Source organism: Hyperolius riggenbachi, chromosome 8 (genome assembly GCF_040937935.1).
Source record: "Hyperolius riggenbachi isolate aHypRig1 chromosome 8, aHypRig1.pri, whole genome shotgun sequence".
NCBI lineage: Eukaryota > Metazoa > Chordata > Amphibia > Anura > Hyperoliidae > Hyperolius > Hyperolius riggenbachi.
Window position 1 is genome coordinate 176,843,344 of NC_090653.1, and position 27,500 is coordinate 176,870,843.

Genomic DNA, 27,500 nt, shown 5'->3' on the forward strand with positions numbered 1-27,500 from the left:
TAAGGGTCTAAACTTTTTAAATATCAATGTAAAGATGAAAGATTTCTATTTTTTTTTATTTTAAACTTGTAAATAGTGATAGATGCAAAATGGAAAAAATGCACCTTTATTTCCAAATAAAATATTGTCGCCATACATTGTGATAGGGACATAATTTTAACGGTGTAATAACCGGGACATATGGGCAAATACAATAAGTGAGTTTTAATTATGGAGGCATGTATTATTTTAAAACTATAATGGCTGAAAACTGACAAATAATGAATTTTTCCATTTTTTTTCTTATTCTTCCTGTTAAAATGCATTTACAGTAAAGTGGCTCTTAGCAAAATGTACCCCCCAAAGAAAGCCTAATTGGTGGCGGAAAAAACAAGATATAGATCAGTTCATTGTGATAAGTAGTGATAAAGTTATAGGCTAATGAATGGGAGGTGAACATTTCTCACGTGAAAACGACGGAACGCGAATGGGTTAAACATGTCTCCGCAGATAAAATGCAAGCATTTCACAATGGTTTTGGATAGGATACAGCAAGCCTATTAAAGCAAATCCCACAAGTCTTAGACTCAGATCCATCCCAAGATGTAGCATGCTTTGGGTTCTGCAAAAGAAACACAGGACAAGTATAAGTGGGCTGCCTACAAAACTTACTATCCCCCACCCTGTAACAAACCCCTTACCTGGTTATTACTGGCTTGTGCGGCTGGGCTCTTGCCGAGAGGAGGAAAACTCCATGGTGGCAGAGGGAGTGGCGGATCCTGGAGCAGCGTCAGCATTAGGCTGCTTGTAGCTGCTGCTGCCTCTCAATCAGTCTATTAGACGCCGCACAGCGCGGCATCCCACGTGGAGCCTTGGTCCGCCGCCAGCTGGCGGATTTTCTGGGTTTGCTACTACCGCCGGAGCCCCAGTGGAACGCATGCCCGCCCATTGACGCGCATGTGCAGAGCGGTCAATGCTAGACGTCCGCATACCACACCAAGTGGAGCGGCGTCCATGCTGGAAGAACCTGCCGCCAGACCACCTAAGCAGTCGCCTGGGATCCCCTAGGAGGTTTCACCCAGGCGGCCACAGAAACACCAGCCCTTACCCTCTGGCAGCCTTCCGGCAGGCCAGGAGATGCAGTATAGGTGGGTAGGAGGTGGCTATTTAATCTGTCTGTTCTTCCTGTCCCAAGGATAGGCGGGGCTATCTCCTGGTGGACCTGTCGTGGAGGCAAGTGGTAAAATCTGTTTAGCAACAATGATTATTCTATAGATTCATTTAAACTGAATTTGTATGCTGTTCATATGGCTTTACACAGACTGATACGGCATACCCTTAAAATCTCTTATGACTTACCCATTATGTGTTACCAGGCACTGACGTAATCCTAGCTTACGGAAAATGTCCACCACTATTTCCATAGGTGTCTGATCAGTTATGGTGAAAGGACTGAGGTCCATGATGGAACGGAGCTTTAAGCTAGGAGGTGATGTTGGAGGTTGTGGGGGTGTATGCTCTGTGAAGTATATCCTAGATGTACTCACAATTCCATCTTGCTTTTTTCTGGCACTTTCTGGTAAAAAAAAGAGGAAGATAATCAGAAAACTTTATAAAGGATGAAGTACAGATGAAGCTGAGGTGCTGTGATAGACTAAAATCACCTAACACTTTTTTTTTTTTTTTTTTTTTTTAGCCCAAAACAAACAAAAACAATACAATAGCCTCAATTCACTAAGCTTTATCAAACACTTTACCGAACGTTTGATAATTTACCTCATGGGTAAAATCTCATTTTGAATTCACTAACGTTCGGTAAAGTGTTTGATAAAGCTTAGTGAATTGAGGCCAATGTCTCACAATCAGTATAAAAACCCTGCTTCTATAGTTTTACTTCTCTGTACCAAAAATATCACCTACTACATGCTCAGCCAGGAATAAAAATTGGTTCCAGAATGATGAAATGTCTATAATACTGTATAAGTTGTGTGTAAATAGAACAGCATTTGTTTTCACTGCAAATTTTGGGTCCAGTTACATTTTGGTTGCGGATAACGATTTTTATTAAATTTAAAGTGCTACTATTATCAGCTAGGAATACATTGTGTTGGCTTAAGTTTAACCTCCCTGGCGGTGCATTTCTGTCTGGAATTAGGAGTCAAAAGTGGTACATTTTTTCTAGAATTTGAGGCCTCCAATTCTTAAAGATAACCCGAGGTGGGTTCTAAGAATCCTAATAGCAGACAGAGGCTGGCTGTGCATATAATCACCAGCCTCTGTTGCTATATATCGTCCCTCCAGGTCCCCCTGTGCTCTGCCCCTCATAAATCACAGCCGCGTTGTCGACACGCAGTGTGTCACCAGCCGACTGTTTACAATTGCCTATCAATCTCCGCTGCTCCCCCGCCTCCTCTATAGCTCCGGTCCTTACCCGCGTCCCTTCCCTCCCCGCTGATTGGAGGGAAAGGACGCGGGCGGGGTCCGGAGCTATGGAGGAGGCGGGGGAGCGGCGGAGATTGATAGGCAATTGTAAACAGTCGGCTGGTGACCCACTGCGTGTTGACAGCGCGGCTGTGATTTATGGGGGCAGAGCGCAGGGGGGACCTGGAGGAATGATATACAGCAACAGAGGCTGGTGATTATATGCACAGCCAGCCTCTGTCTGCTATTAGGATTCTTAGAACCCACCTCGGGTTCTCTTTAAAGAGAAAATGAAAAGAGAGCGATATGGAGACTGCCATATTTATTTCCTTTTAAAGCGGAATGAAACCCAGCATTTCTTCTTTGCACTAACAGATTATTTACAGCATATTATATACAACCAGCATTTTTTTTTTACTAGAACAGCATTCGAAGGGTTACACACAGGACTTAGAAGCTTCCCTGCCAGCAAACCTGGACACATCCGAAGTTGTAGATCTTGTGTTTAATTGTATCAAGTAAGGAATGTAAACAAACACTTCTCTGACACTACCGGGTCTCCTGAACAAAGTCAGACAATTTACAAAGCATTTCTGCTTGTTAGAACATGAATAAAGCAGTTATAAATAAAATGCAAAGTCAGCTTTCAGAGCAAAAAAAAGTGTTTTGGGAACCTATAATTTCTAAATGAATACTAATACTTATGCACAAAAGCAAATCTCATAACCGTATGGCATATAAAAAGTAGGAAAACATGTTTATTGAATATTATGTCAGGGTTTTATACCGCTTTAAGCAATACCAGTTGTCTGGCTGTGCTGCAGATCCTTTGCCTCTAACACTTTTAGACAAAGACCCTGAATAAGTATGCAGCAGATCAGATGTATCTGACATTATTGTCAGATCTGACAAGTTAAGCCGCATGCTTTTTTTTGTTGTTTTTGGTGTTATTTAGACATTTATGCAGCCAAATAGATCAGCAGGACTGCTAAGCAACTGGTATTGCTTAGAAGGAAATAAATGTCAACCTCCGTATCCCTCTCACTTCAGTTGTCCTTTAAGTTGTAACTCACCAATATATTTCAGAAAAAACTCTGGTAGATAGTCAGCATATACGTAAAAGACTAGAACACAAATTTGTTGAATTACATTTATGAATAAACTGAAAAAATTGTAAACTGATAAAACTAATATTAAATACTTAACGCAGGAAGAAGTGAAGGCAGGACTAAAATTAAAAATAGACAAGGCACCTGGCCCGGATGGCATGCATCCTCGGGTCCTAAGGGAATTAAGTTCAGTTATAGATAAACCCCTTTATCTTATCTTTTGTGACTCTCTTGCAACTGGCAGAGTCCCAGTGGATTGGCGTACTGCCCACGTTTTCCCATTATTTAAAAAGGGCAAAAAATCAGATCCAGGAAATTATAGACCTGTAAGCTTAACATCAGTTGTATGCAAACTATTTGAGGGGTTATTAAGAGATACTATACATGACTTCATAATAGAAAATAATCTTATTTCTCAGCATCAACATGGGTTTACTAAAGACAGGTCCTGTTTGGTAGTGAATGCTAATATGGATATTGGGAATGCTGTAGATGTGATATACTTGGACTTTGCAAAGGCCTTCGACACTGTTCCCCACAAAAGTCTGGTGCAAAAGTTGAGGATGCAAGGACTGGGGAAGAGTCTGTGTGCATGGATAGGGAACTGGCTAATGGACAGAAAACAAAGAGTTGTGGTCAATGGATCGTACTCAAAATGGGAGACTGTTAGCAGTGGGGTCCCACAGGGGTCTGTACTGGGTCCAGTGCTCTTCAATTTATTAATGACCTAGTAGATGCAGTAGTGAGCAATGTTGCCATTTTTGCAGAGGATACAAAATTGTGCAGAATCATCAACTCTCAGGAAGATGGTGTCATGTTGCAACAGGATCTGGATAGGATGGCTATATGGGCACATACATGGCAGATTAAATTCAATGTTGTAATGTAAAGTCATGCATTTTGGTCGTACCAATGGTCTAGCACCATACAAAATAAATGAGATACAGTTGGGGACATCAAACTTAGAGAAGGACTTAGGAGTACTCATCGACAACAAGTTAAATAATCGTACTCAATGCCAAGCTGCTGCAGCTAAAGCTATCAAAAGTTTGGGATGCATTAAAAGGGAAACAAAAACTCGAGATGCTAGCATAATATTGCCCCTGTTTAACGCTCTAGTGAGGCCACATCTGGAATATGGAATTCAGTTCTGGGCACCACATTACAAAAAAAGATATTGCAGTTTTAGAGCAGGTGCAGAGACGAGCAACAAAATTGATACGTGGGATGGAAGGTCTCGCTTACCAAGAAAGGTTAGATAAACTGGGTTTATTTAGTCTAGAGAAAAGACGCCTTAGAGGAGATCTAATTAACATGTATAAATACATCAGAGGGCAATATAAAAGCTTGGCGGATGAGCTTTTTGTCCCTAGGCCTTCTCAAAGGACTAGAGGACATGATCTGCGCATGGAGGAAAAACGTTTTAGCCATTTATTTAGGAAAGGGTTCTTTACAGTAAGAGTGATTAAGATGTGGAATGCATTGCCACAGGAAGTCGTTATGGCAAACTCTATACCTGCATTTAAAGGGGGCTTAGATGCTTTCCTTGCGTTGAAAGACATCCATGGCTACAATTACTAGGTAATGCCTAATGATGTTGATCCAGGGATTTTATCCGATTGCCATCTGGAGTCGGGAAGGAATTTTTCCCTTTTGGGGCTAATTGGACCATGCCTTGTAAGGGTTTTTTCGCCTTCCTCTGGATCAACAGGGATATGTGAGGGAGCAGGCTGGAGTTGTACTTTGTACTGGTTGAACTCGATAGACGTATGTCTTTTTTCAACCAAAATAACTATGTAACTATGTAAAGGCAGGCAAAGAGTAGTCAAATTCCAGGCAGCCATCGGTGCAGGCAGAGAGCAGACAAAATCCAGGAACAAATAGTTAACAGTAAGGCAGAAGCACTTCGCTCAGAAGCAGTTGGGAACCAAACATCCTGTGCTTTCAAATAAGCTTCTCTGCCATGGCTTTCAGGTGACACAGGGGAGAGATCAAATTACAACTCGTGATTAGAGACAAAAGAGGAGGAATTAGGCTAAACTCGCTTTTATATATGGGCGGCGCCCATGGGGGAGATGCCTAGGTCCCACTGAGCAGCGTTGTGCGCGTGGGACCCAGGAAAAGGCAGCACGCGGCGGTTTTGGACCAGCCTGAACTGAGCTTGGGCTTAAAGGGACACTTAAGTCAAACAAAAATAAAATGAGTTTTACTCACCTAGGGCTTCCAATAGCCCCCTGCAGCTCTCCGGTGCCCTCGCCGTCTCCCTCCAATCCTCCTGGCCCCACCGACAGCCACTTCCTGTTTCTGTGACAGGAGCTGACAGGCTGGGGACGCGAGTGATTCTTCGCGTTCCCAGACACATTAGCACCCTCTATGCTGCTATATGGTATATGATATATGCTATAGCAGCATAGATGGCGCTATTGTGGCCAGGAACGCGAAGAATCACTCGCGTCCCCAGCCTGTCAGCTCCTGTCACCGAAACAGGAAGTGGCTGCCGGTGGGGCCAGGAGGATCAGAGGGAGACGGTGAGGGCACCGGACAGCTGCAGGGGGCTATTGGAAGCCCCAGGTGAGTAAAACTCATTTTATTTTTGTTTGACTTAAGTGTCCCTTTAAAGGGAACCTAAACTGAGAAGGATATGGATGTTTCCTTTTAAAATAATACCAGTTGCCTGGCTCTCCTGCTGATCCTGTGTCTCTAATACTTTCAGACACAGCCCCTCAACAAGCATGCAGATCAGGTGCTCTGACTGAAGTCAGACTGGATTAGCTGTATGCTTGTTTCAGGTGTGTGATTTGGCCACTACTACAGCCATAGAGATCAGCAGGACTGCCAGGCGACTGGTATTGTTTATAAGGAAAAATCCATATCCTTCTCAGTTTAGGTTCCCTTTAAGATTTATGAGCTCTGAGCTCATAAATCTTAGCCTGAGCTCCGTTCGGGATTACCGCCGGGGGAGGGGGGGGTTAAAGGTTAGGCTTTTGCTTATCGAAAGGTGTAAAGCATTAAATATACTTACATTTTTGTGTGCTTACCATGTCATAAATAATCCAATGTACAGGTAATGTTCATTTCCCCCTTTTTAAGGTTAAGTAATGTAAACCTTAGCACTAAGCACAAAATAAGCTGTTACACTGTGCTTATATGAATGTTCTCAAGTGTTACTGCTTCTACAGTTGTACTAAGCAACTCAGAGAAGATTTCTGCCTTATTAGTGGCTAGATTGTGTAATGGTTAAAGGACAACTGTAGGGAGGCTTCCATGTTTTTTTTTTTCCCTTTTGTGCAATACCAGGTGCCTGGCTGTCCTGCTGATCCTCTGTTTCTAATAGTTTTAGCCACAGACCCTGAACAAACATGCAGCAGATCAGGTGTTTCCAACATTAACGTCGGAACTGACAATATTAGCTGCTTGCTGGTTTCTGGTGTTATTCAGACACTACTGCATCCAAATAGATCAGCAGGGCTGCCAGGCAACTGGTATTGCTAAAGGGTGAATAAATATGGCAGCCTCTATATACCTCTCGCTACAGTTGTCCTTTAAGGGCTCTGCCTCTGAGAAGGGGAGACCTGGATTCAAATCTCAGCTATTGCTGTTCAGTAAGCCAGCACCTATTTAGTAAGGAGTCCTTGGGCTAGACTCCCTAACACTGCCACTGCCTATTAAGTGTGCTCTAGCGACTGCAGCGTTTTGAGTCCGCCAGGAGAAAAGCACAATATAAGTGTTATTTTTTTTCTGTCTATTAGTTGCTCCACATGCTGTTTCAAGGTTTTAAATCTTCAAATACATTGTTGCACATACAGAACCCATAATACAAAGGCATCTCATTTAAGGGCTGGTTCACATTGCAAAAGCTTTTTCTAAGCACTTGTGATTTTAAAGTATACATGAGATGGGGCCACAGCATAAAAAAATACATACCTGGGGCTTACTCCAGCCCACTCCGGCCTGATAGATCCCACGCCGTCCTGGCTAATGCTGGAAATACACAATGCATTTTTGTGGTCGATTTGCGTTCGATCGTGTTTACATTTGCTTTTCCGCTCGATTTTCTTATATGTTCTTATCAATTTCCATTCACTTCTATCAGAAATCGAGCAGTAAAACGATCGAAAGTGAGATTGGACATGTTAGAAATTATCTATCGAACCATCTGCCTAAAGAACCGCATGGTGTATTCCCAGCATTAAGTCCACCTTAAAGGGAACCTTAACTGAACGGGGGGTAAAGAGTTTTACTTACCTGGGGCTATTACCCGCCCCCTGCAGCAGTCCTGTGCCCTCGGAGCCGCTCTGGAATTCTCTGGTCCCCCGCTGTCACTTAGTTTAGTTTTTGACGACTCATCAGTCGGCCGGCCGCCATGCGCATTATTGGACGCATTCCCTACTGCAATAAGCGCTGTTGCAGACCGCAACGCGTATAAAAATACGCGTTGCTGCATATCTACGCGTGCGGAATACGGCAACGCATATTTTTGTACGCGTTGCGGTCCGCATCAGTGCTAATTGCAGCAGGGAATGCGTCCAATAATACTCATGGCGGCCGGCGGACTGGTGAGTCGTCAAAAACGAAACTGACAGCGGGGGACCGGAGGATTCCAGAGCGGCTCCGAGGGCACAGGACTGCTGCAGGGGGCTGGTAATAGCCCCAGGTAAGTGAAACTCTTTACCCCCCGTTCAGTTAAGGTTCCCTTTAAGACGTTTTTTTTTTTTTTTTTTTTTATAACTTCTTTTTATTGAAAAGAGTTTTTTCTCAATACATAACATACAAACAAAAACAAAAACACCCTGAACTCCCACACTCGCAGGTGAGGAGATCAAACAATAGTCTCAGTTACAAAAAACTAGGAATTGCAATAATTACAGCAGCTGCTTACAATATGTAATATATGCAGTGTTTACCATTGCTAGGTTCAACTCCTATGCTAGGGGTATATTATTATGTTGAGCCAACCATGGCGCTTCAATTACCCAGAGTCAAGCTCACCCATTTGGACCTCCAGGGACACCACCAGGGGCCTCGCTCCATGAACATAGCTGGGTATTACATTAATTATTATACAGTGTCCTTGCTAGCCGTCCAGGCCCTTTAAGACGTTTAAAGCCAGTGCCCTTTGTCATGCTGCTCCTACCCTTTGGCACCCCCTATCTGACAGACCTGGAGACTGCTTGGAGACAAAAGAAACGGAACTACGTGTGCATTGATGCATATAAAAACATAGCAAAATGTATATAAATATCTTCAATTTAGGTAAATCAATACATGAGCACCCAATTACACTTACGACACTTTACAGAAAAACAAAAAACAAAAAAAACAGGACTACAGGAGCAGCGCGCACATAAAAAAAAAAAAAAATTATGAAAAACTTCCTACTCCACCTTTCTCTTTTCAAAAGCTCCCAGTGGTCCTTGTTCCATTAAGGAGGAACTGTCACAAAAATCTTAAAATTTAAACACAGTTACATAGTTATTTGGGTTGAAAAAAAAAGACATACGTGCATCGAGTTCAACCAGAGAACAAACTACAACACCAGCCTGCGCCCTCACATATCCCTGTTGATCCAGAGGAAGGCTAAAAACCCTTACAAGGCATTGTCCAATTAGCCCCAAAAGGGAAAAAAATCCTTCCTGACTCCAGATGGCAATCAGATAAAATCCCTGGATCAACATCATTAGGCACTACCTAGTAATTGTAGCCATGGATGTCTTTCAACGCAAGGAAAGCATCCAAGCCCCCTTTAAATGCAGGTATAGAGTTTGCCATAACTACTCCCTGTGGCAATGCATTCCACATCTTAATCACTCTTACTGTAAAGAACCCTTTCCTAAATAAATGGAACAACAAAAGTTTGCTTTCCTAAAACAGAAAGAATTTGCGATAATTCAGGTTGGAGTGAGCTTGAGATGTCTCCCAGAGCACCACTGCTGAATATATGCAAATTAACCATTGTACCCTTAGAAGCTAAACACACCTCCAGAACCGCTGGAATGCAATGATGTGTCAGCTTGTTAATTTGTACAGAGCCATAATAATCCAACATGCATACAGACTGTTTCGGATTGTTTGATCCTCATCAGTGCATGGCATGAAATAATTTGGCTCTATGGAGTAGGGCTTGTAAATCGGAGAGGTACAGACTAAATGGCTGAAACGTTTTCCCTCTATGTGCAGATCATGTCCTCTAGTCCTTTGAGAAGGCCTAGGGACAAAAAGCTCATCCACCAAACCGGTTAATTAGATCCCCTCTAAGGCGTCTTTTCTCTAGACTAAATAAACCCAGTTTATCTAACCTTTCTTGGTAAGTGAGACCTTCCATCCCACGTATCAATTTTGTTGCTCGTCTCTGCACCTGCTCTAAAACGGCAATATCTTTCCTGTAATGTGGTGCCCAGAACTGAATTCCATACTCCAGATGTGGCCTTACTAGAGAGTTAACAGGGGCAATATTATGGTAGCATCTCGAGTTTTTATTTCCCTTTTAATGCATCCCAAAATTTTGTTAGCTTTAGCTGCAGCGGCTTGGCATTGAGTGCGATTATTTAACTTGTTGTCAATAAGTACTCCTAAGTCCTTCTCCAAGTTTGAGGTCCCCAACTGTATCACATTTATTTTGTATGGTGCTAGACCATTGGTACGACCAAAATGCACGACTACATTTTTCAACATTGAATTTCATCTGCCATTTATGTGCCCATATAGCCATCCTATCCAGATCCTGTTGCAATTTGTCCCTATCTTCCTGAGAGTTGATGATTCGGCACAATTTTGTATCATCTGCAAAAATAGCAACATTGCTCACTACTGAATCTACTAGGTCATTAATAAATAAATTGAAGAGCACTGGACCCAGTACAGACCCCTGTGGGACCCCACTGCTAACAGTCTCCCATTTTGAGTATGATCCATTGACCACAACTCTGTTTTCTGTCCATTAGCCAGTTCCCTATCCATGCATTCAGACTCTTCCCCAGTCCTTGCATCCTCAACTTTTGCACCAGACGTTTGTGGGGAACAGTGTCGAAGGCCTTTGCAAAGTCCAAGTATCTCACATCTACAGCATTCCCAACATCCACATTAGCGTTCACTACCTCATAAACGCTGAGCATGTTAGTCAAACAGGACCTGTCTTTAGTAAACCCATGTTGATGCTGAGAAAGTATCTCTTAGTAACCCTTCAAATAGTTTGCATACAACTGATGTTAAGTTTACAGGTCTATAATTTCCTGGATCTGATTTTTTGCCCTTCTTAAATAATGAGAAAACGTGGGCTGTACGCCAATCCACTGGGACTCTGCCAGTTGAAAGAGAGTCACAAAAGATAAGGTAAAGGTGTTTATCTATAACTGAACTTAATTCCCTTAGGACCCGAGGATGCATGCCATCCGGGCCATGTGCCTTGTCTATTTTTAATTTATTTAGTCTTGCCTTCACTTCTTCCTGCGTTAAGTATTTAATATTACAGTTGGAAGATTGAGACTCTTCTGCCTCTGTAATTTGCAACAGTGATGTTTCCCTTGTGAAGACAGAAGCAAAGAAAGCATTTAATAACTCTGCCTTACCTTTGTCATCCACCATGGAGTTCCCCCCCTCATCCTTTAGGAGTCAAATACAGTCAACCTTTCTTTTTATAGAGTTGATGTACTTGTAAAACTTCTTTGGGTTAGATTTGATATCCCTAGCGATTTGATTTTCAGCTTCAATCTTTGCCAGTCTAATTTTTTACAATTTTTATTGCACTCCTTATAATTGTTTAATGCAGCCTCGGTCCCCTCCTGTTTTAGGACCTTATAGACATTCTTTTTCCTCTTCATTTTATCTCTAATCTTTCTATTCATCCATAGAGGCCTTTTTTTATTTCTAGATATTTTGTTTCCATATGGGATATACATACTACAATATTGATTGAGCACTGCGTAATATGTTGGCGCTTTTTAAATACAATAAATAAATAAATAATTGATTTGACAGTATGTTTAAAAGCTTGCCATTTCCCTTCAGTGTCATCCCCTTGTAGCACATTATCCCAGTTCACCAAACTTAGTGCCTGCCTGTGTTGATTGAACTTTGCTTTTCTAATATCCATAGTTTTAGTGGTCCTGTGGCCTATCAGTCACCAGATCAAACGTTATGTTGTGATCACTATTTCCCAAATGTTCTTGAACCTGCACATGTGATACATTATCTGGTCTATTAGAAATTATCAGATCCAGTAACGCATTCCCCCTAGTTGGTTCTGTTAACATTTGACATCTATACAAAGAGGCAAAGAGGCGTGCACCTTCCGTCTCAGGTTTATTTCCTCATAAGTGACATTCCATATTCTGTGCTAAACCTTTGACATTGCATATTGCATAGGTATTGTTGTGCATACAAAATCTTACGTGTCCTTGGACTAGGGGGTCCTCATAGTGAAAATGGAGGTGGGTGGTGGGTACGAGGTGGCAAAGCGACGGCCGTTTCGCGTCTCCTGACGCTTGGTCACGCTGCAGACCACTATGAATGGGATCCGTGAGCTTCCGGAATTAAGACGGAGCATAAGCCCCGCCCCTTCCGGTCGCATCACTTCCTCCAAAGCTGAGTTGGTTGCCATGGCTTCTGGGACGCTTAGTTCCGGGATCGCTGACAGAGACCAATGGTTAGCTTTACTGCCGTTGGTCAATGCGAAGTAATGGATCGCGGGTTACTAATGACGGTCTGTATAACGAAAATTGCCGCTCCTCTATATTTAGAGGTATATACGGCGAATAGTTACACTGGTACAGTGCTGCCCGTAGTGGGGCACATGCGCGGTGGGCTCCTTTTCAGGCCCCACCTTCCCCGTCAAACAGCATGTATTACAGCTGGATTAAAAGGGTCCGCTGATCCTCTAGGTCTGTTAACATTTGAGTCAAGTAATTGTCCTGGTAAAAGCAGCAGATTTCTGGCATCACTACAGAATGGGTAGCCTCAATACTCCAGTCAATGTCTGGAAAGTTGAAGTCACCCATAACTATGACCTCATTTTTTCTTGCAGCTTTTTAAATCTGCTGTAGTAATCGCAGTTCTGCAGCTTCATGAATATGTGGTGGCCTGTAGCATACCCCAATAAGCAATTGACAACCTTTATTTCCACCATGAATATTTACTCAAACGGACTCCACATCTTCACAATCTTCCTCCATCTCATTGTTCAGGACAGCTGTAAAAGAATTCTTAAAGAGACAAACCCCTCCACCTTTTTTCCCCTGTTCTATCCTTCCTAAACACATTGTATCCCTCTAAATTCGCTATCCAGTCAAGGCTTTCATCCATCCATGTCTCGGTTATTCCCACAATGTCATAGCCATCAGAATGAACTCTAGTTCGTCTATTTTATTTGCAAGGCTACTAGCATTGGTTACCATGCACTTTTTTTTTACCACCACATTTACCAATTTTGTAAAATAAGAAGTACATTTCTTGCAGAGTAAAATGACTCATAAATTACTTTTCTCCTATGTTGCTGTCACTTACAGTAGGTAGTAGAAATCTGACATTACCGACAGGTTTTGGGCTAGTCCATCTCTTCATGGGCGATTCTCAGCATGGCCTTTATTCTTTATAAAGACATTCCATGAAAATGATTTATACAAAGATGCTCCCCAGCCTCCCTGCACACTGTTTTAGCAGTTGGACAGAGCAACTGCCATTCACTAAGTGCTTTTAAAAATAAAGAAAACCCTGAGAACCCCCCATGAGAAGATGGGCTAATACAAAAATCTGTCGATAATGTCCGATTTCTACTACTTCTTGTAAGTGACAGCAACATAGGGGAAAAGTAAATTATGGCTCATTTTACTCTGGAAGATACATACTTAATATTTAAAATACATGTAAACAAATACAAATAAGATTTTCACAACAAAGGTCCTTTAACTTCCTGGTGTTCAGTTTCCCCAGGATTTCTGTGCAAGAAGCGATCCAATTAATTTTAACCACTTTGTCCTCCTTGATGTATAAAAACGTCAAGGAGGACAGGCGCGCTCCCGCGGCCGATCGCGCGCGTGCATGCGCACTCCCGGCCGCGGAGTCGGTAGCCACGGAATCAATTTATCGGGCTATGGAGCCCGATCATTGATTCCTCTCCCCCGCTGAAAAAGCGACAGCTTCTCTCGGAAGCTTCGCTCTTTCTGAAGCTGTGTCCCTCTAAGCGTACATTGCCATCTTGTGGCCAAAAAGTAAAACTATAAGTAAATTCCCAAAAACATTACAATACACCAATATTTCCCCAAATAAAACACTTTTATATCCCACCCTCCCAAAAATGCCCACATAAAATGTTTAATAAAAAAAAACAAAAAAAACATTACTATAAAAAAAAACAACAAATATTTACCTAAGGGTCTAAACTTTTTAAAGATCTATGTAAAGATGAAATATTTCTCTCTTTTTTTTTATAAGCTTGTAAATAGTGATGTATGCAAAACGGAAAAAATGCTCTTTTATTTCCAAATAAAATATTGTCGCGATACATTGTGATAGGGACATAATTTAAATGGTGAAATAACCGTGACAAATGGGCAATAACAATACGTGAGTTTTAATTATGGAGGCATGTATTATTTTAAAACTATAATGGCCGAAAACTGACAAATAATGAATTTTTTTCATTTTTTTTCTTATTCTTCCTGTTAAAATGCATTTACAGTAAAATGTACCCCCCAAAGAAAGCCTAATTGGTGGCGGAAAAAACAAGATATAGATCAGTTCATTGTGATAAGTAGTGATAAAGTTATAGGCTAATGAATGGGAGGTGAACATTGCTCGGATGCATAAGCTGAAAACGACTGAGATGTTAAGTGGTTAACCTTTTTTTTTTTTTTTTACTGAAATTTGCAAAAATGTGTCAAGCAAGGGTCTACTATACAGTGCAGGAGTGTATTAACGTGTATGCACGTCAATACTGTTCACAGCATATTTTGTATTGACGTATATTTCGGTCAATACCGCTAGGGAGGTTAAAGGACTGTACTTTTACCATGCACTATGGCACTGGAAGAATTAAGCCTTTTGCAGACTATGGAACTTCAATAGTCTAGGGAATGGTGAGTACCATGTTTTTACCAGCAAGTATTTAGTTTTTTTTTATGGCGATCAGTTTCAGCAGCACTAAAATATAAAAACTAAAAATAAACTGTACAGTTTGGATTAAACACAAACATTCTACTACATACACATCATAGTTTAATAGAAAACCCCATCTGGAAAATAAACAAGAGTGGTATTTCTGTAGGCAGAAAGCACATTCATAGGAAATGTTTTCCTCTGCAGAAACAGTGAACTTACCAATGGAAATAACCAAATCTCTTCTCAAAACAAAGCCCACAAGCCTCTGAGACTCTCGGGAAACCACAACAGGAAAGCCACTGTATGTCGTTTCATTGATTGCTGTCTCAATGTCAGCAACGGTCATGCTGTCCTGAGTGATGACTGTGAGTGTTGGGTCATTACGCCTTGGGCGCATGACATCCATGGCTAATGTTTTATGACTAAACTCTTCCCTGGCTTCCAAAAATGGGTAACCATTTAAATGGATGTGGGCATCATAAATACTCTCACGTCCCAAGGCATCTGCCACCCATTTGCTTGTCATGGCTGCAGCCATTAAAGGCACAATATACTCTAGACCACCAGTTAATTCAAACATGATGACTACAAGTGAGACTGTCATACGCGTAGCTCCACCTGTAAGGAACAAACAAATGACTGCAGATTAGTAACAGTTGCCAGACTTATAACAGGATAAAAATTATAGCGTCATCACTAACAATCTACAATCACTAAGCATACGTTTACAGTGACACATTACAGTGCATTGGACAATATAATCACGTTGCTAAAACAATGCAATTATATCGTAAAGGTAGCCATACACTGGTCGATTTGCCATTAGATCGACCAGCTGACAGATCCCTATCTGATCGAATCTGATCAGAGAGGGATCGTATGGCTGCCTTTACTGCAAACAGATTGTGAATCGATTTCAGCCTGAAACCGATCACAATCTGTGGAGCCGCCGCCGCCTGCCCCCCCCGCGCATACATTACCTGACGCTGGCTCCTGGGCATCTTCTCCACGCTGCACCCGCTCCATCCTGGCGCTTCCTGTGTCTTGAACTTCCTTGTCACTGCAGTGACAGGAAGCACCGGGATGGAGCGGATGCAGCGCGGAGAAGATGCGGAGAAGACGCCCGGGAGCCAGCGTCAGGTAATGTATACCTGATTGGATCGGCCGCCGCTAGCGACGCACTCCCTACCCGCGGGCAATCGAGGGTAATTTCCCGCACGGCGCGATCGTCGGACCGATCCGATTTCGGGAGGAAATCGGATCGGCGGGTGCGTTTAGCGCGAACGATTGGCAGCAGATTCGATCCCAGGATCGAATCTGCTGTCGAAACGGCCGCGAATCGGGCCAGTGTATGGCCACCTTAAGGGTATGTTCACATCAACTCAGTAGTTCGGTGGAATCCATTGGTAGAACACGGTGCAATCAGTGTGGTACTGCATAATGTGTGCAACCTCGCTGGCGTTATGAAACATTGCGGCGCACGGCCGTGGGAGGGTTTTTTGAAGGTTTTTTTTTTTTTTTTTTTACATGTAGCTAGCCTATCGCTAGCTACATGCTTCCCGATCCCTGCGGCGTCCTCCCGTACCCTCCGATCGCCGCTATTACGCAACAGGAAATCCCGTTCTGAACGGGATTTCCTGTATGGGCTTCCCCATCGCCATGGCGACGATCGCGATGACGTCATCAACGTCGTGACGTCAGGGGGAGTCCCGATCCACCCCATAGTGCAGCCTGGCGTTGATTGGCCAGGCTGCGCAAGGGGTCGGTGGGGGCCCTCTTTCGCGGTGAGTAGCGGCGGATCGGCGGCGTTCGAAACAAACACGCAGCTAGCAAAGTGTTAGCTGCACGTTTGAAAAAAAAAAAAATTCGTGCAAAGTGGTGCACAGCAGCGTTACTGGACGAGCTCAGCTCGTCCATAACGCTAAGGAGGATAACACTTGCAGCAAAGCATACTTTATATGTACGGTATGGTTCACTGTGTTGCGATGAACGCATAACGCGCAATGCGAGTTTTCCCCCTCCAATGTGCTCCTATTTTTTCATACTATGCACTAAAACACGTCACTGCAAATGTATCAAAAATTACAATAAAATTGAACACTGCCCAAATAATGCATTATTGTAAACTAAATTATATAATGCTACCTGCTGAAATGTGTAAAAAAGGAATATCTGACAGCAAACCAGATAACAGACTACCATATAGTTCATCTGTTGAAGGATTGGAGAGGGGAAAAAAAAAGTAATCCCTCTGAGAGGCCAGACAGTGGTTGTGCATTGTATACAATATATCCTGCTGTAAGGCATAACAGTTGTTAGTATTGGACCTCCGAAAAAAAAAAAAACGTAAGCTAGGGATACAAAATATTTGGTAACTAGCTCACTGCAGGCGTTTTATACATATCTGTTCTGTAATGCCACGATTCTCAGAAGGGAACAGCATGTGTGTTACATGATAGCAGTCCTAGTGGTCACCTCATCTTAACCAGGTGCTTTCAATTCTGCTTACTGGGCATGTTCGGTTAGATCTGGCATTGTTAAATTAATGGGCCAAAGCTGTTCAGCTGGCATTTTAAGGGAGGGCAAATGCACAAACACAATAATTATGTCAAAACTAGAAATCAGACCGGTTATGGGTGCTAGGACAGTTCCTCATCTAAGCTACACCCCTCCTACCTCATGTTTTAGTTCCCTGTACCCTCCCTTCCTCGTTTCTCCTCCCATCTCTTCTAATGCTCTGAGCTCAGTCTCTGTCTACCTTCTCCCTGAGATTCGGACCCCAATGCTGCGCTTTTCCCCCAGTTCTCCCCCTGCACCGTTTATTCTGTTTCCATTGCTCACTATACTGGCCCATACAGGCACACAGTGTTGTCAGCAGTAGTGCACATGCGCGGGGGCTGGGTTGCAGCCATGTGCATCTGCACTATGGCTGACTGAGACACAGCAATGGTTTAAAGGACAAGTGAACTGAGAGGAATTTGGAGGCTGCCATATTTTATTTCCTTTTAAGCCATACCAGTTGCCTGGCTATGCTGCTGATCCTATTCCTCTAATACTTTTAGCCATAGATCCTGAACATGCATGCAACAGATGAGGTGTTTGACATTCTTGTCATATTTGACCAGATTAGCTGCATGCTTGATTCTGGTGTTATTCAGATGCTACTGCAGCCAAATAGATCAACAGGGCTGCCAGGCAACTGGTATTTTTTTTTTTTTAAAAAAGGAAATAAATATGGCAGCCACTATATGCCTCTCACTTCAGTTGACCTTTAAGGTCTTGTTTCCACTAGGGGTGATTCACGTTTTCCCGCATGCAAATGAATTGGCTGTGTACATTTTGATGTGGGTGAGGGGCAGAGTGAAACAATGGTTGTGAGCAAAATGTTGCATCATCCAAGTGAATCTCCATAGCCATGAACGGCATGGCTAGAGGTATTTGGATGCGTACTCACATCATCACAAATGGAAATGGGTGCTTAACAGAACACACTAATTTCTAGGATAGTTAAACATAATACATACCCAGACAAGCTGCTGCTCCTACCATAGCATAAAGTCCTGGAGTAATGCAGTCTGCTCCCTGACTACACCATCCTCTGAAGATAGGCCAATCATGGTGGTAAAATGCAAGCTGTTCCATGCTCACCCCCAGGAGTCTTCCCATTATGGCACCCACAGCCATACTTGGGATGAAGAGCCCAGAAGGCACCTACATATAAAAAAAACAAAGATGCCTTAGCAGGTCTCTAAATTCCTACAAGAATGGCTGGTTAATATGTAAGGTTTATCTAATCCAGGGGTCAGGAACTTTTTTGGCTGAGAGAGCCATAAACGCCACATATTTTAAAATGTAATTCTATTAGAGCCATACAATATGTTTCAAACTGGCACAGTGCGCATGCGCAGCAGAGGGCTCACGTCCTTGTTGCCATGGTGATGTGCATACAGTTGATCCTCCGGGCAGCAGAATGTCAGAAACGTCTTAAGCTTCTCTTGGGTTTCAGCAACATCAGCAATTTCCCCAAGAGCTAGACAGGAGAAATACTGACTAACAGCTTGTACAATTAGCTAGCTGACTTGGGGGTTGATTCACTTTGTAGGACGAGATCCCCGCACTTTGGCCCAATAGGCTGCCTGGCAAGCCAGGTACAGATGTGGCCACTATCTGAAGCCAGGTTTATGTGTTCCCCAGTAAAGATAGGAAGCCAGGTACAGGTGTGGCCAGTACAGGAAGCCAGTTACGTGTGGCCAGTATAGAAAGCCAACTACAGGTAGGACCAGTAGAGGTAGTTAGGTACAGGTGTGGCCAGTATAGGAAGCCAAGTACAGGTGTGGTCAGTATAGATAGCCAGGTTTAAAAGTTATAGCAAGTTATGCTGGATACACACCATGCGTTTCCGCGTTCGATGCGTCCGTCGATACACTTCGATTCGATTATTTCCGACATGTCCGATTCAAGCTTCGATGGATCGTTAGGTCGATTTGCCATACTTTACATGGCAATCGACCTAAAAATCATTGAAATGCGTTCGGAAATGCTCGGAAATAATCAAATCGACGCGTATCGACAGACGCATTCGGCGCGGAAACGCATGGTGTGTATCCAGCATTAAGTAAATGTGTCCCCCTCCCGCTGATCGATCCCCAGAGAAGACCTGAGCTGTGCTCTGAGGGAAGACCAGAGCTTTGCGGGGGGGGGGGGGGTGGGGGGGGGAGGGGCGCAGATCAGGGGAAAGGGAACACATTTACTCAACTTGCTATACCTTTTAAACCTATCCTGGGGACACTACAAGTCAGGAAACCTCCTTGGCGGCAAGCCCATAATGGTGACGGGCATGCTGCTTTGATCTTTTTTCTGCCCGTCACCATTACAGTCTAAACGCCAGGGAGGTTAACTAAATTATTTCAACAATGAACAAATATGTTGTTCATGGGACGTCAAAATACGCAGGAGACGAGAGAAAAAAAAAACACTACAAGTCAGGAAACCTCCTTGGCAGCAAGCCCATAATGGTGACGGGCATGCTGCTTTGATCTTTTTTCTGCCCGTCACCATTACAGTCTAAACGCCAGGGAGGTTAACTAAATTATTTCAACAATGAACAAATATGTTGTTCATGGGACGTCAAAATACGCAGGAGACGAGAGAAAAAAAAAAAAAAAAAAAAAAAAAAAAAAAAAAAAAAGGTAAGCTGCAGGACATGCCACGTTCCAAAGATTTGTTGGAACAATGTTTTGCAGTCAGATTAAACGTTTACATTTTTTTTTGTAAATGTAGGCACAATAGGCAGTTTAGATCAAAACAAAACGTTCTATAAACGAGTAACAAACATATTGTAAGGAATATTTTTATTTGAGGCTACTTTACTGGGCTCTGGCAACATGTTGTGTTTGTGGGCCCAATACAGAGTGGTTGGAAATATGGCTATAATTAGAGGTTGTGGTATCCAAAACTTTTTCCTTTTGCCAATTTTGTTTTGCTTACGAAAATATGCTTATTACTGCACATGGATTTTTACAAACGTCATTCCAAGAACCTTTTGTTGACGTCTAAAATTAAAATCGTTGACGTCGATTTTTAGCGCTTTTTTGCCTTCTGGTGCTCCACTGCGCTCTATGATTTTTTTAAAAAACGCTTTTCTAAGCGCTTTTGCAGAGCGATTCGTTTTTTCATTTCCTGACGCAAGTCAAAAAGTGAACTCTGACATGGAAACTAATAAATACAATTTATTCATTAAAGCATGAACACAATCGCGGCACAAATCGATTTTGTGGGCATTTTGCGTTTTTTTACTAGACTTTCTATTGGAGCAATATCGCCCTAAAAACGGTACAGTCAGCGCTTTGCTGAGCGGATCAGAAACGAACCGCTCAGATGTGGACTCTCATAGGGAATCATTGCACAAGAGTTTTTAGGATGATTTTTAAAATCGCCGGCGCTTTAATGAAAAAAAAACCCCCCGCAAAATGCCCTAGGTGTGAACAAGCCCTAAGTGGGTACACTAGGAAACCTAAAGCAATGCCTTCATAATTGGAAATGGAAAATGGCTATATCAGTTGACAGGGTTGACCATTCTGACGTGCTCAGAACGAGAGGGAGATGGGGGATGGACTAAAAATATATCTTTGGATGTGTAAACTTTCAAAGCTGGTCTGAGTCAGGCCCTGTTCATACTTTCAGTGTTTGCAGAACGCATAGAAATTCAAGTTAAAAACGTATGCGTTTATGCGTTTTTCTTGCGTTCAAATGCGTTTTCTATTGCTTTTTGCACACACGTCACACAGGAAATAGAAAACAAGGATAGGAAACGCAGAGGGAAACGTACGCTATGCGGATGAGAAACGTATGCGTCTCATACGTATACATGTGAACGAGGCCATTAGAAAACATTAGTAGCCGTTTCTATGTGCAAAGTCTGCCCGTACGCGTTCTGTAAAAACGGCTAGGAACGCACATAGCCTGAACGGGGCCTCATGGTGCCCATACACGGCACAATAAAAAAGTTTGATTTTTCCGTTTATTCAACCAAAACGATCGAATTGAAAAGAATCCCTTTTTTTCAATCAAGAAAAACAAATGATTATCCTGTTTTTTCAATAAAAATCCGGTCGGACATGTTGGAAAAATCTTTATATTCAATCTAACGGAATAATCGAACAAATTTATCGAATAGAAAAAAAATGAAAAAACTGTACCATGTTTGGGCACCATAAGCCAGAAGATATATAGCATCTCACAAAAGTTAGTGGACCTCTCACATTTTATTATATCTTTTCACGGGACAAAACTGAAGATATGACAGTTTAATATATAAATTTATATAGTATTCAGTGCACAGCTTGCATAACAGTGTAAATTCTCTGTCCCATTAAATAAACTCAACAGCCATTGATGCCAAAAGTGCTGGCAATTAACTGCCTAAACTGTTGGTAACAAAAGTGAGTACACCCCTAAATGAAGAATGTCAACATTCTGCAGTAAATATCTAATCCTACCTAATAATCTACAAGGGTCCCTGCGTCCCATGTCTGTGTCAGTGCTTTTGCGCTACTGTGCATGTCCTGCACTGACACAGCCATTGGGACAGGACGCAGGGGCGAAAAGGAGGGCTGAGCGGACAGGCATGTGCGGATGTGGCGACAGACCTAGAGCCCATTTTTAAACGGGCTTAGGTCACTATCCTACCTAATCTACAAGTGTTCCTGTGTCCCATGTCCGTGTGTCAGTGCTTTTGCACTACTGCGCAAGTCCTGCAGACACTCCAAGAGAAGAGATCCAGCACAGACTTCAAATGTATTTCAAGCTCTTTTATTTAAAGCATCAAGAATAATACAAAGAGCAAGTCTATGCGACGTTTCGAGAGGAGCATCCTCTCTTTCTCAAGCTGACAAGCCCTCTGTATTATTCTTGATGCTTTAAAGCGACTCCGTAACAAAAATTGCATCCTGTTTTTTATCATCCTACAAGTTCCAAAAGCTATTCTAATGTGTTCTGGCTTACTGCAGCACTTTGTACTATCACAGTCTCTGTAATAAATCAATGTATCTTTCCCTTGTCAGACTTGTCAGCCTGTGTCTGGAAGGCTGCCAAGTTCTTCAGTGTTGTGGTTCTGCTATGCACTCCCCCCTCAGGGGGGAAAGAAACACACAAATGATCTCTTGAGATTCAAAAGGAAGGCTGTATACAGCCTGCTTGTGTATGGATGTATTTTCTATGTGTGGACATACTGTACATCAACCTACTTCCTGTTTTGGTGGCCATTTTGTTTGTTTATAAACAAACTTTTTAAAACTGTTTTTAACCACTTTTAATGCGGCGGGGAGCGGCGAAATTGTGACAGAGGGGAATAGGAGATGTCCCCTAACGCACTGGTATGTTTACTTTTGTGCGATTTTAACAATACAGATTCTCTTTAAATAAAGAAAGAGCTTGAAATACATTTGAAGACGGTGCTGGGTCTCTTCTCTTGGAGTGTCTGTTCGCTGTTCCTGGAGAGAGAGGGACAACGACCACAAGCACGTCACACTTTGATTGTTGGGTGCTGCCTGTTACCACTTTCCTACTACTGCGCAAGTCCTGCACGGACACAGCCGTTGGGACAGGAGGCAGGGGCCAGGAGCCGGGGCGGCCAAACAGGTGTGTGTGCATGCGCGGCGACAGACCTAGAGCCCGTTTTTAAATGGGCTTAGGTCACTAGTTTACATATAACAATCTTGTTGATTGAAAAACACAACATAAAAGGCATTTAATCACTGCCAACACTAATGGTGCCCACACATGGTACAATTTTTTCATTATTTTTCTATTAGATAAATTCGTTCGATTATTCCGTTAGATCGAATATAAACATTATTCCAAGATGTCCGACTGGATTTTTATTGAAAAAAAACGTGATAATAGTTTGTTTTTCTTGATCGAAAAAAGGATTATTTTCAATTTGATAGTTTTGATCGAAAAAATGGAAATATCGAACCTTTTTATTGTACCGTGTATGGGTACCATTAGGACTTTAAAAGCTATATTAACCACTTAAGTCTATCTGGACAGATATATACGTTTAGATAGACTGTGCAGCTCCTGCTGTCTGAGGCGCGTGATCTTGCGCGCTCCCGCCGCCTGCCGTTAGCCCCCCCAATCAGTGAATGGGAATATAGTTCCCATTCAACAATCTAAGTCCCCCTGCAAAAAAAAAAATCTCTGGCGATCACGCTTCTAGGACTTTGACTGTGGCCATCTTGTGGCCAAATAGTAAACTGCACCCACATACATTTTTTATTAAATAATTACATTACATTTAACCACTCGATGACCACAGTGGTAAACCCCCCTAAAGACCAGGCTAATTATTACTAAAATGGCCACTGCAGCTTTAAGGCCAAGCTGCAGGGCCGCACAACAGCACACAAGTGATCTTCCCCCCACCAGCAGAGCTCTCTGTTGGTGGGGTTTGATCGCCCCCAGTTTGTTTGTTTTTTTATCAATATTTATGTTACTTTTTAAAATTTTTTTTTTTTTTTTTTTAGAAAACCCCTCCCTCCCCCCAGCTGGCCAATCAGGCGATCGGCTGTCATAGGCTTCTGCCTATGAGAGCCAATCGCTCTCTTGTCCCCCAGGGGGACAGCCGTGTCACACGGCTGCCCCAGTGCAGCGCTGCTGCTGATCCCAGCGCTACACTGTGTAAATAGACGGCGATCACACCGTCTAACAGTCTCCCGAGTGGCAACAGCCGCTTGGAGACTGAAGACAGGGCGGAGCTGCGCCCCCGAGAAGGAGAAGTGCGCGCATCCTGTGAGTGATCTCCTTCACTAGCCGGCTCTAGGACCTGACGCCAATTGGCTTTAGGCGGACCTGGGGCTGTCGCCGCGGCCACGCCCATTGGCGTGGAGCGGTCTTTGAGTAGTTAAAATTAGCTGTTTACCTCCCACACCAAAAATTACCCAAATACATTTTTTTATAAAAAAAATTGCAAAAAAAAATAAAAAATGAAAAACACAACAGTTACCGAAGGGTCTTAACTTTTTAAATATGCATGTCAAGAGAGTATATTATATATATTTTTTTATTATAAGCTTGTAAATAGTGATGGTCGAAATTGAAAAAAATGCAAATTTCTAAATAAAATATCGGCGCCAGAAATTGTGATAGGGATATCATTTAAACGGTGTAATAACCGGGACAAATAAAACACGAGTTTTAATTATGGTAGCATGTATTAATTTCAAACTATAATGGCCAAAAACTGAGAAATAATGTTTTTTTTTATTTCTTTCTTAATCTTCCTGTTAAAACTGATTTAGAAAAAAATAAGGGCGCATCCTCTAGGTTATTAATTACTATTCCCCCTCTAGGCCGCCATGAACAGTAGGGAAAGATGTAACTCTGCTGGAGTTCTATCGCCACCTAGAGGATGCGCACGGCTAACGGAAAGGAACCAAAAATAATTCTTAGCAAAATGTACCACCCAAAGAAAGCCTAATTCGTGGCGGAAAAAACAAGATATAGATCAATTAATTGATAATTAGTGATAAAGTTATTGGCGAATGAATGGGAGGTGAAAGTTGCTCAGATGCATAAGGTGAACAACACTGTAGGCTAAAGTGGTTAAAGGACAACTGAAGCGAAATATATGAAAGCTGCCATATTTATTTCCTTTTAAGCAATAACTGTTGTCTGGCTATCCTGCTGAACCTCTGCCTCAAATACTTTTTTCCGTAGACCCTGAACAAGCACACAGCAGATCAGGAGTTTCTGACAATTGTCAGATCTGACAAGATTAGCTGCATGCTTGTTTCTGGTGTTATTTAGAAACTACTGCAGCCAAATAGATCAGCAAGACAGGCAAGGCAATTGGTATTGTTAAAAAAGGAAATAAATATGGCGGCCGCCATGTACTTTTCACTTCAGTTGTCCTTTAAAGGGACACTTAAAGAGAACCCGAGGTGGCCTTGTATTACGTTATTGGGGCACAGAGGCTGGTTGGGCACACTAACACCAGCCTCTGTTGCCCCATCGTGTGTCTCAAAGACCCCCCTGCTCGCCGCTATACTCCCCGCAGTGCTGGCGACACGCAGCGCGTCGCCAGCACAATGTTTACTCTAGCGCTGTCTGTCAGCGCCGCTCCCACGCCTCCTCCGCATCGCCGCTACCCGCCCTCGTCCCTTCCCTCCAATCAGCGGGAGGGAAGGGACGAGGGCGGGTAGCGGCGATGCGGGGGAGGCGGCGGAGCGGCGCTGACAGACAGCGCTAGAGTAAACATTGTGCTGGCGACACGCTGCGTGTCGCCAGCACTGCGGGGGGTATAGCGGCGAGCAGGGGGGTCTTTGAGACACACGATGGGGCAACAGAGTCTGGTGTTAGTGTGACCAACCAGCCTCTGTGCCCCACTTACGTAATACAAGGCCACCTCGGGTTCTCTTTAAGCCAGAAAAAAAAAAAAGTTTTACTCACCTGGGGCTTCTACCAGCCCCCTGCAGCAGTCCTGTGCCCTCGGAGCCACTCACTAATCCTCTGGTCCCCTGCTGCCAGCTAGTTTTGTTTATGCCGACAGGACTGGCCATGCGTAGCTTTCTCCGCATTCCCGACTGTAATTAGCGCTATTGCGGGCCGCAACGTGTACAAAAATACGCGTTGCCGCCTATCTATGCGTAGGTAATGCGGCAATGCGTATCTTTGTACGCGTTGCCGCATTACCTACGCATAGATAGGCGGCAGCGCGTATTTTTGTATGCGTTGCGGCCCGCAATAGCGCTAATTACAGTCGGGAATGCGGAGAAAGCTACGCGTGCCCAGTCCTGTCGGCAAAAACGAAACTAGCTGGCAGCGGGGAACCAGAGGATTAGTGAGTGGCTCAGAGGGCGCAGGACTGCTGCAGGGGGCTGGTAGAAGCCCCAGGTGAGTAAAACTTTTTTTTTCTGGCTTAAGTGTCCCTTTAAGTTGGTATTTCATTTTGGGAACAAAACAAAGCTCCTGGCCAGGAAGCCGACACTACCAGGAATGCCAGCCTGTCACTGCCAACGTGAATGCGCAGCGCGTCATCTGTACAATAAGATTCACTGAAGCTCCATGTCAGCAGGGTTCCAGTGAGTAGAGCTGCCACCTTGCCAAAAAAGGCCTCTGTCTTTTCTATATCTGATATACTAGCTCTTGGTAGGAGTACATGTAGAGGGTGCACACAGGAACCAAGATCATCAATCGGGCCCTAGGCAGCCTATCTGTACGGACATTTAAGAGTGCTGTGCAGGAGAATAAGGGGATTCTTCTTCTATTACATATTCTTCATGCACTTTCTGGTTGAACTCGATGGTCTTTTTTCAACCCAAATAACTATGCAACTATGATCTAAACCAGGTTTACAGGTGATAGACAACACCTCTGTGTGTAATCTGCACAACATTCTCAGTGGATTCACAAATGCAGGGAGAGCGTGTGTAGAGTATAGTACATGGGTGGGCAAACTTCCAATGGACGCAGCGTCAGTTCACCAGTCACAGCCCGCAGCTCACCTCCAGCTTGCTGGAGTGTCTGGGTTCTGGCAGGCAGAGCTGGGCTACGGTAAAATGGCGTCCGCGGCCCCTGCACTGGAGACTATTTGTGTCTTGTATCAGGGAGTTTGAAAATCATGTAGAATTTGTACAGGAGCTGCCAAAAGTTACATGTGCCAAGTTAACACTCAAATGCACTTGTTTAAACAATTAACAGCTTATAAAACATTTGTAAATCTTTTGTAACATTCTAAAATCCTATATAATAAAACCCGTGTCTCTGCATCCTGTGTCCATGTGTCCGTGCTTCCAGACCTGATAGTTTGTGCGGCAGGGAACACACTTGTTTTTCAGTTCTCTGCGTGCGTTTTTCTGCATACTTTTTCTGCACACCTACTATGTTTCTATGCAGGAAACCGCGCACGTTCTTTCACAGCAGCTAATGTAATTGATAGAGAAAACAAAATGTGCAGAGTCATCATGCAGCATGTCAGTTTTTTTCCTGCGCATGTAAAACATTAAGTGTGAACTAGCCCATTGATTAACTTGAGTTCTCAGTTTTTCTGTGCAGAAACCGCGTACGAAAACTGTCAAGTGTGTTCCCTGCCTGAACCTCATTGCATTGCGGGAAATAACAGCCTTTTTCGACTGCCAAACAAGCAACATCTCCCTGTGTGCATATCCTTCGAACAGTGGGGGAAGGGCAACCGGATGCGCCTGTGCACGCGTTGAAAGAGGGGGCAGGGGTAATGCCCGTGGCCTAGCGAGCGTCCGACATATGAATGTCAGTTTTGCAGAACTTTATTGGTCCATGTGCAAGCTGCATAAATTTGCATAAGCCTGCATCAACGGAATTATATGCATCTCATTGACCATCCCTACTACTGACAACCACTCATCGGGCTTTATTCTTACA

General features: G+C 43.2%; 1 protein-coding gene across 6 annotated transcripts in view; it reads right to left on the reverse strand.

The window, feature by feature from the left end:
• Positions 1–27,500, reverse strand: part of LOC137527199 (H(+)/Cl(-) exchange transporter 5-like) — a 397,265-nt gene that overhangs the window by 41,615 nt on the left and 328,150 nt on the right. For all 6 annotated transcript variants that reach the window (XM_068247697.1, XM_068247696.1, XM_068247695.1 and 3 more), the window contains 3 exons: positions 18,125–18,311; positions 14,820–15,218; positions 1,339–1,555 (listed from right to left, as the gene is read on the reverse strand). In XM_068247697.1, the coding sequence (XP_068103798.1) occupies positions 1,339–1,555; positions 14,820–15,218; positions 18,125–18,311 (803 nt within the window). The remainder of the gene's footprint in view (positions 1–1,338; positions 1,556–14,819; positions 15,219–18,124; positions 18,312–27,500) is intronic.